Genomic DNA, 12,138 nt, shown 5'->3' on the forward strand with positions numbered 1-12,138 from the left:
TTAGTGAAGGGGAAAATGGTGACTTCCACATTCTGTGGTTATTGGCCATTTTTAATTTTCAGTAGTTTAACAAGAATGCATATAGTGCTCTGAAGCACTAGGAAGGATCTGATTTCCAATGTATTTTCTTATCACAGAGAATGGTGGCTATAGCTAATTGTGATATCTCCACCCATTGTCTTGGTAACTTGTTTGCTTTTGTGAGAGAAGAATTAGAAAGAAAAGAGAATCATGAAAATCAGAAACCTTATTTATGGTATTGATCTTACATAAATATAGAACCTGTCATCCAGAAGGATTCCAAAGTGTTTTACTAACTGTACAAAGTCTGTGCATGCGTCACTGCAGCCACAGCTGAAGCGCAGCCATTTCTGGCATGCCAATGAGGATAAGACTTTGCTAGCTTTAAAGATAAAAATAAATCTTTAGTTTTTGCTCCTGTTAGCAGTGTAGAGTCAATACAGCAATGGAGGAGAGAGCTGGATTCTCTTCTTGCTCACTCATCATTATAATCAGAATTGTTGACTAATTTCCAGTTGCAGAATCCTCATTAGTGGTGGTGCTACATGAATCAAAACCAAACAAGTTAAGTGTATAGGTCTGGGAGTTAGAGCATCTTTGAAGATATAAACTCAACAAACTTGATACCGAGTGATTGAGAGATGATAAAAATAGAACTCCATGATACCATTTTTAGGATTACATTAGAGAAAGTAACCACCTCTTTATATTAATTCAGTATAACTTCCTTAGGCAAAATTCAGATAATTGTAACATCACAGAAAATATGGCTGCTGTTAACCAGAGATCTGTTGTGCTGCTTTTTTCAGCTCTCTACACCATCATTACCTTCCCCTTCTTATTTGCTGTTATGTTTGGAGACTTTGGACATGGTTTTCTAATGTTCATCTTTGCTCTCTTGATGGTACTTTATGAAAACCACCCTAGACTACTGCGATCACAAGATGAGGTAAAAAAAAAAAACACCCAAATCCCAAACCCTAAACAAAAGAGTATTTAGATAATTTCAATAGGATAGTTATCGCTCTTCTGAAAACTCTGTTCTTTGTACACATATAAGATAGTATTTGTGGCTGATAAGACTACTATTCAGTCTCTGGTCCAGATGGATAAAGAAACTTGGTCAGAAGCTAGCTATAAGAGGACAGTTTACCTCCTTTTGAGCATTGTAGTGGTACTGATGGCAGTAGTGATCATTAGTCTCAGGATTTCCTAGCTTGCATGTTGTGATAATCCTCTTCTAGAGGCATATGATACCTTTTAAAATATAACTCTTTAAATGGTAATATAAATAAATAATATAATAAACACATTTTAATTGACATGATAGGAATAAATGGTCAGGTTTCAGAACGGAGAGGGGTAAATATTTGTGTCCCCCAGGGATCTATACGGGGACCAGTGCTGTTCAACATATTCATAAATGATCTGGAAAAAAGAATGAACAGATGGCAAAAGTTGAAGACGATGCAAAATTACTCAAGATAGTTAAGTCTAGAGCAGACTGCAAAGAGTTACAAAGGGATCTCACAAAACTGGGTGATGGGCAACAAAATGGCAGATAAAATTCAGTGTTAATAAATGCATAGTTAATGCACATTGGAAAACATAATCCCAACTGTATGTACAAAATGATGGGTCTAAATTAGCTGTTACCACTCAAGAAAGAGATATTGGAGTTATTGTGGATAGTTCTCTGAAAACATCTGTTCAGTGAGCAGTGGCAGTCAAAAAAGCTAACAAAATTAGGAACCATTAGGAAAGGGATAGGTAATAAGACAGAAAATATCATAAGGCCTCTATATAAATCTGTGGTAGGCCACCTCTTGAGACTGCATGCAGATCTGGTTGCCCCATCTCAAAAAAGATATATTAGAATTGGAAAAGGTACAAAGAAGGGCAACAAAATGATTAGAAGCATGGAACAACTTCCATATGAGGAGAGATTAAAAAGACTGGGACTTTTCATCTTGGAAAAGAGATGACTAAGAGGGGATATGATAGAGGTCTATAAAATCTTGACTGGTGTGGAGAAAGTGAGTAAAGAAACATTATTTACTCCTTCACATAAAGCAAGAACTACTGGTCACCTAATGAAATAGGCAGCAGGTTTAAAACAAACAAACAAAAGTAAGTACTTCTTCACACAACGCAGAGTCAACCTGTCTAACTCATTGCCATCGATGTTCTGAAGGCCAAAACTATAACACAGTTCATAAAAGAACTAGATAAGTTCATGGAGGATAGGTCCATGAATGGCTATTAGCCGGGATAGTCAGGGATGCAATACTATGTTCTGAGTGTCCCTAGCCTCTATTTGCCAGAAGCTGGGCATGGACAACGGGATGGATCACTTGATGATTGTCTGTTCTGTTTGTTCCCTCTGAAGCATCTGGCATTGGCGGCTGTCAGAAGACAGAATACTGGGTTAGATGGACCATTGGTGTGAGCCAGGATGGCTGCTGTTATGACAAGAGCTGAGCCAATTGTGAATTAAAGACTGCTGCTGCATCCCTAACTCACTCAGCCATAGCAGAATGTTGTCAAATTTTAAATATTGTATTATAGGACAAATTCTGCTTTGTTTTAAACGTGCAGAAGTTCATTAACTTTAGTGGAATTGCAGTCACTTTCACTTGAGTTATTTTTTGTCCAGTGTGTGCTGGAGCACCTACGCACAATGGGCTGACTTGAGGGCAGAATGAAAACTTTAAATCCTAATTTCTTCCATTGTTTTTGTAAATTTTCATTATTCATATATGAAACTTGTTGCAGGATAGTTTTAGAAAGGAGACTATCAACTTGAAACCTAGTTAATTAAAAAAGGGTTGTCCTAAAAAATATCAAGCCAATTTGCATGTGTAGTGTTGGCTCTCTGGTTTTGTGTATAGAGAGTTCATGACTTGTCAGGGACAGATTTAGTCTAGAGTAAGGCATGGACTTGATATGGCTTGCAAGACCCATTAGGGTGATATTAAATGAATGACCATCTCAAAAAAAAAAACACATTAGCAATCTGAAAAAAAGGTCATAGAAATAAACTAAGCTGTTAGTCGAGCATTTGGTGATGTAATGACTCCAGAATAGAGAGAAGGTTTAGGCTTGTGTTTTGTGAGTCTTTACAAAATCTGTGTGTGAGTCTATATAGGTTCCTCAACTGTATAGGTTTAGTTTAAAGCAAAAATGTGACTTTCAGACTACGTTTGTTGTAAAAATCTTAGGCAGAGATGGTAACAAAACACTTGCAAATCTATTACTTGATATAAAGCTATGAAAGGTGAGAGATAAATTGGGTATCTTTAGAGAGAGGCACTAATTTACTAAACAGGGTCTTCAATCCAGATTGTCTTATGTTTTTCCCTGGTTTTGTCTTATTTTTCTTCATACCCTGTAATAATTGTTCATGTTGATTTTTAATCTATAGTAACTTCACAGGCATTTGTAATTAATGTGCTTCTCTTGGAAATGTACAGATAATGAAAGTTCACATAGCTTTCTCTGACAGTGCTGTACTTTAATATTTACAGATCATGAAAACATTCTTTGAAGGCAGATACATAATTTTGTTGATGGGTCTGTTTTCTGTATACACTGGTTTGATCTATAATGACTGTTTTTCAAAGTCATTAAATATATTTGGTTCTGGATGGAACATTTCTGCAATGTTTGAACGAAATACCTGGCGGTGAGTGGTACACTTTGTTTACTATACCGTTAAAACAAATATACAACATTTAGAAAAGACACTAATTCCCTTCTGTTTTGTCTTCTTGAATGGACCAGTTTAACTCCTTCATACAGCTCCAGATATGCATCTCATAAAATTTTGTCATTGAGAGGTTCCAGATTCTTCCCAAAGGAGTAAAATGCCCTTACTTTGAACAATAGCACTTGAGAAATTATTTGAGGGCAGAGACACATTATTTTGTCTGTAAATCACTATGCACATTTATGGTGCAGTATAAACAGTAATTCTAGTCATTTGGATCATTTCAGTATTTTATACTACATTCAAGCTGTTGACCCTCCTGGAAAATATTTCTTGACCAATCCCACCTCTTCCTTTGTTTACAAAATGTATGTAACTATTGGGACACTGATATCTTCCCTTCAGAAGAAATACATCAGTGCTTATTTTCTTAAAAATACATGCATCTCTATCAATGACAGCAGCCCTGCATTTATGAGTAACCCCACAATAACAAAACAGCAGTGAGAACCAAAGAGTAATTTAATGGGGAGCTGGTCATGCTCCTTTTGGGTCAGCTAATTCACTAGGATTTTCTGTGGTTCTGGCCAGGTTGTTTATTGAAAGAAGTATGACTTGGTATACTTTTTATAAAATTTTATTAAAAGCAATAAGCATACAAAATTAAAACAAACAAAAACATGTAACACAGGATACATTATTACAAATTCTACTAAACTAAAGGTTAAACAATACAATGATCAAATTAAGATCAAAATAAAGTGAAATAAAAAAACTGACAATAACAGTGGATTAAAACTAAATAACTGATTATTACTGATTATTAAAATAGGAAATCTAAAGAGAAGATTGTTTTGTTATAAACCCAAATTAGGATTTTGCCCATGGCAGTGCAGTTATTTTAGCAGGTTGAATATCTTGATTGTCAAAGACAAATTACTGTGTTACTTTTAAGTCATGTCTTCAGAGTAAATTGAAACCACTGTTGCTCTGTTTTCCTTCCTGAACACAATTCTTAACAATGTTCTTCTAATATACAAGCGTTAGCAACTTCTGATAAGCAAGAATTATAGAGGGCAGTTTCTAAATGCTTTTACCAAAACTAGGAATGCAGGCTCAATGATTTTTTACAAAGCAGAATTTCTAAGGTAACTTCAACCTGGGGGTTATTCTGTGGCACCTCATGATATGTCTAATGTTAATAACATACTAATAAATAAGTATTCATAAAGTACTAATATTCATATATACACTCACCATGTGGTATTAAAACTCACATGGTATTAGAACTGTCATTGCAGTCAAGATGCCAGGGGATGACAGAGGTGGTAGGTACCTTATGCTGTCAGGGTCTTTCAGTGTTAGAAGACTAGTGAGGCTAGCATGGCCACAGTCATTGTGGTCTTCTCTTCGGGTGGCTATGAGACTGGGAATGAAATCTGAAACCTTTCCTATCTAGATCACCACTATGAGTCCACCCATGTTGAGGGTGATCATAAATTGTTACTATGTGATGTCTGTTTGGAGGGTTATGTGAAATGAATTGGTGGCCTCAGCCAAATTTCTTGGGGACAGTTAGCCATATTAAACAAACACCACCACAACCAGCTGCTTTGTTGGCAGTTTCAACAGAGGCCAAAAACTGAATGGTTATTGAACTACATATATCTCACCTACGGTGGTGTCCTTTCTGGTCAGAGCTGACCTAGGATGTGTGGGGGAAATTATGCTGACACTGAACATTCAGCACCAGTTCTGTGGATAAATAGAAAAGCATTTTGCAGGGTTGCCATTCTAGCTGCTATCATCAATATTTAATTTACTTGGGAACAATTTAATATGTTGACTGTTTCTCTTACTATTGTTGTGCTTAGAAATCCCTTTATGCTTTCTTCAACCCTCAGATCAGCAATTTATTTTCTTTCTGCTAAACAAAAAAGTAGGAAGGACATTTTGCAGAGTTGAAAGCAATACATTATTACTATTTTTAAGCAACAGGATCTGATTGTATGTTTCTTTTGCCACAGTCTTGATGATTTGAAGTCAAATCGATTTTTGACATTGGATCCAAATGTTACTGGAGTGTTCAATGGAATTTATCCCTTTGGCATAGATCCGGTTGGTGCTTTCTCTTTAATTTACCCATTTGTGATGATCAGTGCTTTACAGCTCACAAGTTAAAAGTGTGACACGTGCTTAGTATACAGGCAGACATAAGGGTACATATTGTAAGTAAATGCACATTTCCACTTCCCCTTTCTCTGTTGAGGAAGATATCCTCCTCTAGTGATTCAGAGAGAGATTTAACTAGTTTCTTCAAAGTCATTTTCACATGGGATCTTAGCTGGAATTAGAATTCAGGGATATGTCTACACTGCAGTTAAACACCCTTGGGTGGCCTGTGTCAGCTGGCTCAGGCTCCTAGGTCTTGCGGGGCTGTTTAATTGATGGATAGATGAGCCCAAGCGTCTGTGTTGCAATTAAACAACCCCTTTGCCCATGTCAGTTGATATGTGTCGGTTGCAGGTTTTTAATTGGAGCATAGACATACCCGAGATTTCCTGAGGAGAGGCTGCTGTGTTATACCCCAAATGAGTCATTTTGGGGAAATCTGTTTCATCTTACTGATTTCTGTTTTCTTTTTTTATTTTCCTTTCAGATCTGGAACCTGGCAAACAATCGTCTCAGTTTTTTAAATTCTTTCAAAATGAAAATGTCTGTGATTTTTGGAGTGACTCACATGACTTTTGGAGTTATTCTGGGGGCCTTTAACCACTTGTAAGTATGGGAAGTTAAAGCTAAATGAATGTGGCAAATGACACTTCCTCATCAATGTTCGTTATCTGAGATTAGAAGGAACTGGAATGTTTTTGAGAACTGAGCAAAGGCAGTATGAATTCACTACTAAAATTGCTTAAAAAAAAAAAGTCAGTTTTTGCCTGAGATCCTAATTTCCATGGAAAAATATAGGAAGGCCAGTGTTATGCAGAAAAATCTGCAGCCTTTGAGAAGTGAGATTTTTGTGTTATGCTTCTAGTGAAGGATGGGTTTGGAGCTGCCACTTTTGGACCCCTCCTAACTTCTTCTGTATAACGTTGTTAATGCCTTGGTTTTATTGGAAACATTAATGTTCTTTTTGTTACTTGGGCCCCAATCCTACAGTATGCATATGTTAAACTAAAAAGCATGAGTAGTCTCATTGAAGTCAGTAGGATGATTCGGTTCCTTAAAGTTAAGTTTTTTTAAGTGTATACAGGATTCAGGCCTGAGTTTTCAATAGTTTTTTTTAATTGAAAAAACTTTAGCTTCCTCTGTTAAGGCCCTGAGCCCATTGACGTCTATGGTAAAATTTCTGTTGAATTAAAAAAAAATCAGGATTTGGCTCATAATTTCTAATACAGTTTCTCTTTCTGAACACACTCAACATCTATTGATGCCACAGGGGTTGAGGGCTCTCAGCACCTCATAGAATTGGACACTATACCTGATCTTTCTGTGTAAAAGTTGTATGTCATTAATTGTTTTTCCTTCTTTATTTCTTTTAGGTATTTCAGGAAGAAGCACAATATTTATTTGGTTTTCCTTCCTGAACTTTTATTCATGCTGTGCATCTTTGGGTATCTTGTATTTATGATCATCTTTAAATGGCTAGCTTATTCTGCAGAAAACTCCAGATCTGCTCCCAGCATTCTGATTCAATTTATTAACATGTTTTTATTTCCCACTAGTGGAATGGACACCCTTTATACAGGACAGGTTAGTACTACTCTTATAAACTGAAAAATGTTGACAGAATTCAGACAATCATGTTTTTTTAATTGTATGATTAAACAAAAAGTATTATCTGAATGTTAAATTAAGCTAATGTCTGACTCTAGTATGGGGATGGTAAAGAGGTTGTATCAGAAGGATTATTATAAAAGATAAATTAATAAAAGCACATTCATTATGACTGGCAGACAGTATTTTGCTCTTAAACTTCTAAGCTTTTCATGTAGATTTAAAAAAACCAACATATCTGGTATTTATAGAACTAAATCCTATACTCCTTACTCAGGCTAGCTATGATTCTCTCTCTAGTGAAAGGACTGCAGAACAGAGCAAAGACTAGCTCTTCTCTTTAAGTTTTTAATGCTAGCTTGTGTACCAAAACAGTCTTTTTAAGCTTGGAAATTGGTAAGCTTGCCTGCTTTTTTGGGTCGATCCTGAAGATAAGCGCCCTCAACTGCTATTTAGGGCCCTGATTCAGCAGAGCACCTAAATGCATGCTTAACTTTAAGCATGTCTTTAAAACCCACTGAAATCAGGTGGGACTGCTTAAATGCTGAAGTCAGTTGCTGCTTCCTGATTAATACAAACATTTATTTTAGCACTTGTGGGGGGAGGTTGTCTGAGCTCATCTTTAAACACCTTTTCTTTTTTCCCCCTCCCACAAACAGGTTATTTTACAGCGATTTTTATTTATTGTTGCTTTGCTTTCTGTTCCTGTAATGCTTTTTGGAAAACCACTTTATTTGTATTGGTTGCACAACGGAGGCCGAGGCATTGGAATGTACAGAGTACGTATTGAAAGAACTCTATACCTATAGCATGCATTTTCTAAATTGACACGCAGTGTGTTAAGGAGATTTTATTTTAAATCATTTTGGCTAAAACTTAATTTTTAAAATAAAAATATATGGAAGAAGCTTTAAAAAGGTATAATCAGGCAACTGTTTCACTTTACTCATTGCTTGTAATATCCTTTTAGAAACTTGAACATAAAATTTCTTTCCCTAGTGATTTTGGCCACCTTTCCCTTCATAAAAAATAGGTTTCCTAAATGTAAATTAACAGTGCTTTTTTTTTAACACTGTTTTTATTGGACTATAACAATTTCAACTTGCATAGCACTTTGTCATTCCAAGCTGTGGGCTCAATTCTACAAACAATTGCACGCCTGATTTGTGAGTATTTGCAGAATTGGGCCCATTCTGTGTTTCTGAGCTTAGCTGCACTGCAGATATTATGCAGCTCTGGGAACTGCACTTAGTTAGCTGGTGCTGCAGAATCAATAGAGGAAATACTTCATTGTTATATTTGTTGGCTGTTTCTGTAACACTTCCTTGATCATAGATGGGTGAATATAGCTTTTACTGATTGTGTACAATAAAGTTTTAAAATAACAGCAGGAAACTTTCACTAATTGGATATTTTTACAAATTACACTTGTCAAATTTCTTTTAACTACATTAGGTATAAGATTCATTTACATTTGTTAATATGGGTAAAGAAAATAATTCTCTCTTAGATTAAGAAAGTATCTAGAAGCACTGAGCTCTAAAATGTCCTGTAACTTGATAGGACCATGCAAATTAGAAAAATTGATGTCGGTTTTTGCATAATAGGGCCTATTCCACTGAAGCTTTCTCAGCTTCTGTGGCCCCGTAGGGTATGTCTACGCTGCAATTAGACACGCATGGCTGGCCTGTGTCAGCTGACTTGGGCTCACGAGGCTCGGGCTGCGGGGCTGTTTAATTGCAGTGTAGACTTCCGGGCTCAGCCTGGAGCCGGGACCCTGCGAGGTGGAACTTTGCAAGGTGGGAAGATCCCAGAATCCAGGCTCCAAGCTGAGCCCAGAAGTCTACACTGCAATTAAACAGCATCGCAAGCCTGAATCAACTGGTATAGGCCAGCTACAGGTTCTAAACTGCAGTGTAGACACCTTGAGAGTCTTAATTTTTTTGTGATGTCTGCTTTAAATACAAAAAACGCTGCAGCCCTCAAAGTGACATCAAGAATTTTGTTAGTGAATTGACACTGGTACTGCTTCCATTTTGTGCAGAATGGCTACAAACTGGTTCGAAAAGATAGTGAAGAGGAATTTGCTCTATTGAGATCACATGATGTGGAGGAAGGAAGCAGCCCTTCAGACAATGGGCACAAAGAAGGGGATGGAGAAGAGGTAACACTTTCAGCTACTGCCTGTAATTAGAATGGCCTAAAAGCAAATTATCAATGGAAAATTGTATGGGGTTACTCTGCAAGTTGCCATACACTAAACCACACTGAGTTCCTGGAATTTGTAAAAGTGCCTGCTGGGGCCTTTATAAAGATGACTTGATTGGCTGGCTGCATACAGTTTATATGCTGTTATTAGTGATTGTCCTCTGCTGTGTTTCTTATCACAAAAATGTATCAGTTCCCCTTACTAGAATTTCTGGGTTTTGAAATAATGGGGAATAGGCAAAGTGCCTCATGCAGGTGAGACTACAGTCATATCTTTTAAAGAAAGATTACTCAGGCAAAGCTCCCTTGCATGGTTTTATGGGTACTTGATTTTTGAGGGTCTTTAGTTGAGATAAAGAGGAGAATATACTCTAACTTCCTCCTTTTCTTTTCGTCTTGGTTTCTTCTCTAGAGAAAAGGCCCTTGATTTTAATTTTTTGAATAATATAGCTTGATGGTGGGAAGGCAAGGTGGTCTTGTCATTAGTGGGATCTGGGAATCTGGAGCCTTGAGCAGTACTCCCAGTTCCTGACACTTATACAATATAATCTTGGGCAAATTACTTAAGGCCTTATCTGAGTCCTTCTGATTTTAATAGGAGTTGATTAACACTCCTAAACTCTGTCCCTCAATTTACTCATCTGCAAAATTAATATAATTTACTTCAGTGGGAGATTTGACGCTTAACCTCTGTAGGACCAATATAGCTAGGAAATAGAGCCCTACTGAATAAAGATACTGTACAAGTTGTACCACAGTTTCATAAGAAATTGTCAGGATTTGCAGGAAAAATTATTTATCTTGGGTTTGTTTTAGTAACTAACCAATATAACTAAAGATTACTACATTAATAATAATTATAATCCTTTGCATTATATAGCTCTCTTCATCTGAGGATCTCAAAGTGCTTTACAAAGGTGGATAGTAATAATTATCCTCTTTTTAAAGATGGGAAAAGCTATAGCACAGAGGGTTTGATTTGTCCACATTTACACAGTAAATGAACAGCACAGCTGGGATTAGAATTCAGATTCCAATAGACCACATTATAGTATGTTCATATAAAATGCATTCAGAGTAATTAACATGCCTACTTGCATTTTCTGAAAATGCCTTAGTTATATAAGTAGAGAACCAGCTAGAAAACTACACCTTTATATTTTTATCAGTGCAATAAGCATGTAAGCCTTTAGAGTTTATACACTGATTTAATTATATAAAAAACTTATTTGACCTTTAAATTGATTTCTTTAATGTTACAAAAACCTATGGTGGATTTGCAAATGTATGTTATACCTTATTACATTCCACAGTATGGATTTAATGTATACAAGTGTATTTACATATATATGTGTTGTTAGTTTAACTTTGCAGATGTTTTTATGAATCAGACTATTCATACCATTGAATACTGTCTAGGATGCATCTCCAACACTGCTTCATACCTGAGACTCTGGGCACTAAGTCTTGCTCATGCACGTAAGTCTTTTTTGTATTCCAGTGTAATCTTTAATATTGCATGGGGTTTTTGTTGTTGTTCGATCATTTTAAAATATCTTAGCTGTGAAATTATCGGGTTGGTCATTTTAAAAAAAAATCCGTAGTGAACTGATCTGGTCTAATAAAAACGACATGATCCTGAAATGTGGAATTGTGACTTAGGCTGTAGTGTAGACATAGCTCCTGTCGACAAAACTGATGTCGTTCAGGGATGTGAATATTCTACACCCCTCTTCCCCCCGAGCGACATAAGTTACACTGACATAAGTGCTTGTGTGCACAGCGCTGTGTCGGTGGGAGAGCTTCTGGCGCTTGTGGAGGTGTTTTTTTTACAGAGCGTCTTCACCAGACATGGTGCAGCCGTATCAGTACAGCTGTGCTCTTGCAGCACTGTATGTATACACATGGCCTTGGAGTGCTGAATCTGGTATATGGCTTCATTGTTCACTCCTGGTTATGTGAAGAACTATCTAGTAATTCTTGAAATGATTCTGTAGATGGTGATACTATATCATGTGATATTTAAAGTCTTCCCTTTAATGGCCAGGATTCGGGAAAGCACTTAAATCCATCTGTATTCAGGACAATATTTAAATATGCTCTTAAAGTTAAGCATGTGCTTAAGAGCTGTCCTGAATAGGAATGCTCTCTTGAATCAGAGCTAGTATATTTCTGAATTTGTGTCATTCTAAATTAGAACCGGGGCACTTACGTTCCAAACACACTGCCCATTTCCTGTTGATTGAAAGACCATGAAAAAAAGAAAGTATCACAAAAACCACCAAGCTTTTCGTATTTTGTATTCTTGATCTGATTTCAGGAATGTGTTCCACAGCCATATTATAAAGGTATTTTATGGTACACTGAATGATTACAGATGACGTAGTGAAGCGTTGTGTGCATGTGAGCGTATTAAAATC

At 36.5% G+C, this 12,138-nt stretch overlaps 1 protein-coding gene across 1 annotated transcript in view; it reads left to right on the forward strand.

Annotated features, from left to right (window-relative positions):
- The window catches only part of LOC137147601 (V-type proton ATPase 116 kDa subunit a 2-like), a 49,743-nt gene that overhangs the window by 34,598 nt on the left and 3,007 nt on the right, over positions 1 to 12,138 (forward strand). The window contains exons 30-37 of the mRNA XM_067539935.1: positions 831 to 970; positions 3,549 to 3,706; positions 5,758 to 5,848; positions 6,390 to 6,508; positions 7,276 to 7,486; positions 8,170 to 8,289; positions 9,555 to 9,674; positions 11,080 to 11,197. Of these exons, the coding sequence (XP_067396036.1) occupies positions 831 to 970; positions 3,549 to 3,706; positions 5,758 to 5,848; positions 6,390 to 6,508; positions 7,276 to 7,486; positions 8,170 to 8,289; positions 9,555 to 9,674; positions 11,080 to 11,197 (1,077 nt within the window). The remainder of the gene's footprint in view (positions 1 to 830; positions 971 to 3,548; positions 3,707 to 5,757; positions 5,849 to 6,389; positions 6,509 to 7,275; positions 7,487 to 8,169; positions 8,290 to 9,554; positions 9,675 to 11,079; positions 11,198 to 12,138) is intronic.

This window comes from Emydura macquarii, unplaced genomic scaffold (genome assembly GCF_026122565.2).
Source record: "Emydura macquarii macquarii isolate MOO-44397 ecotype Brisbane River unplaced genomic scaffold, CSIRO-AGI_Emac_v2 contig_554, whole genome shotgun sequence".
NCBI classification, from domain to species: domain Eukaryota; kingdom Metazoa; phylum Chordata; order Testudines; family Chelidae; genus Emydura; species Emydura macquarii.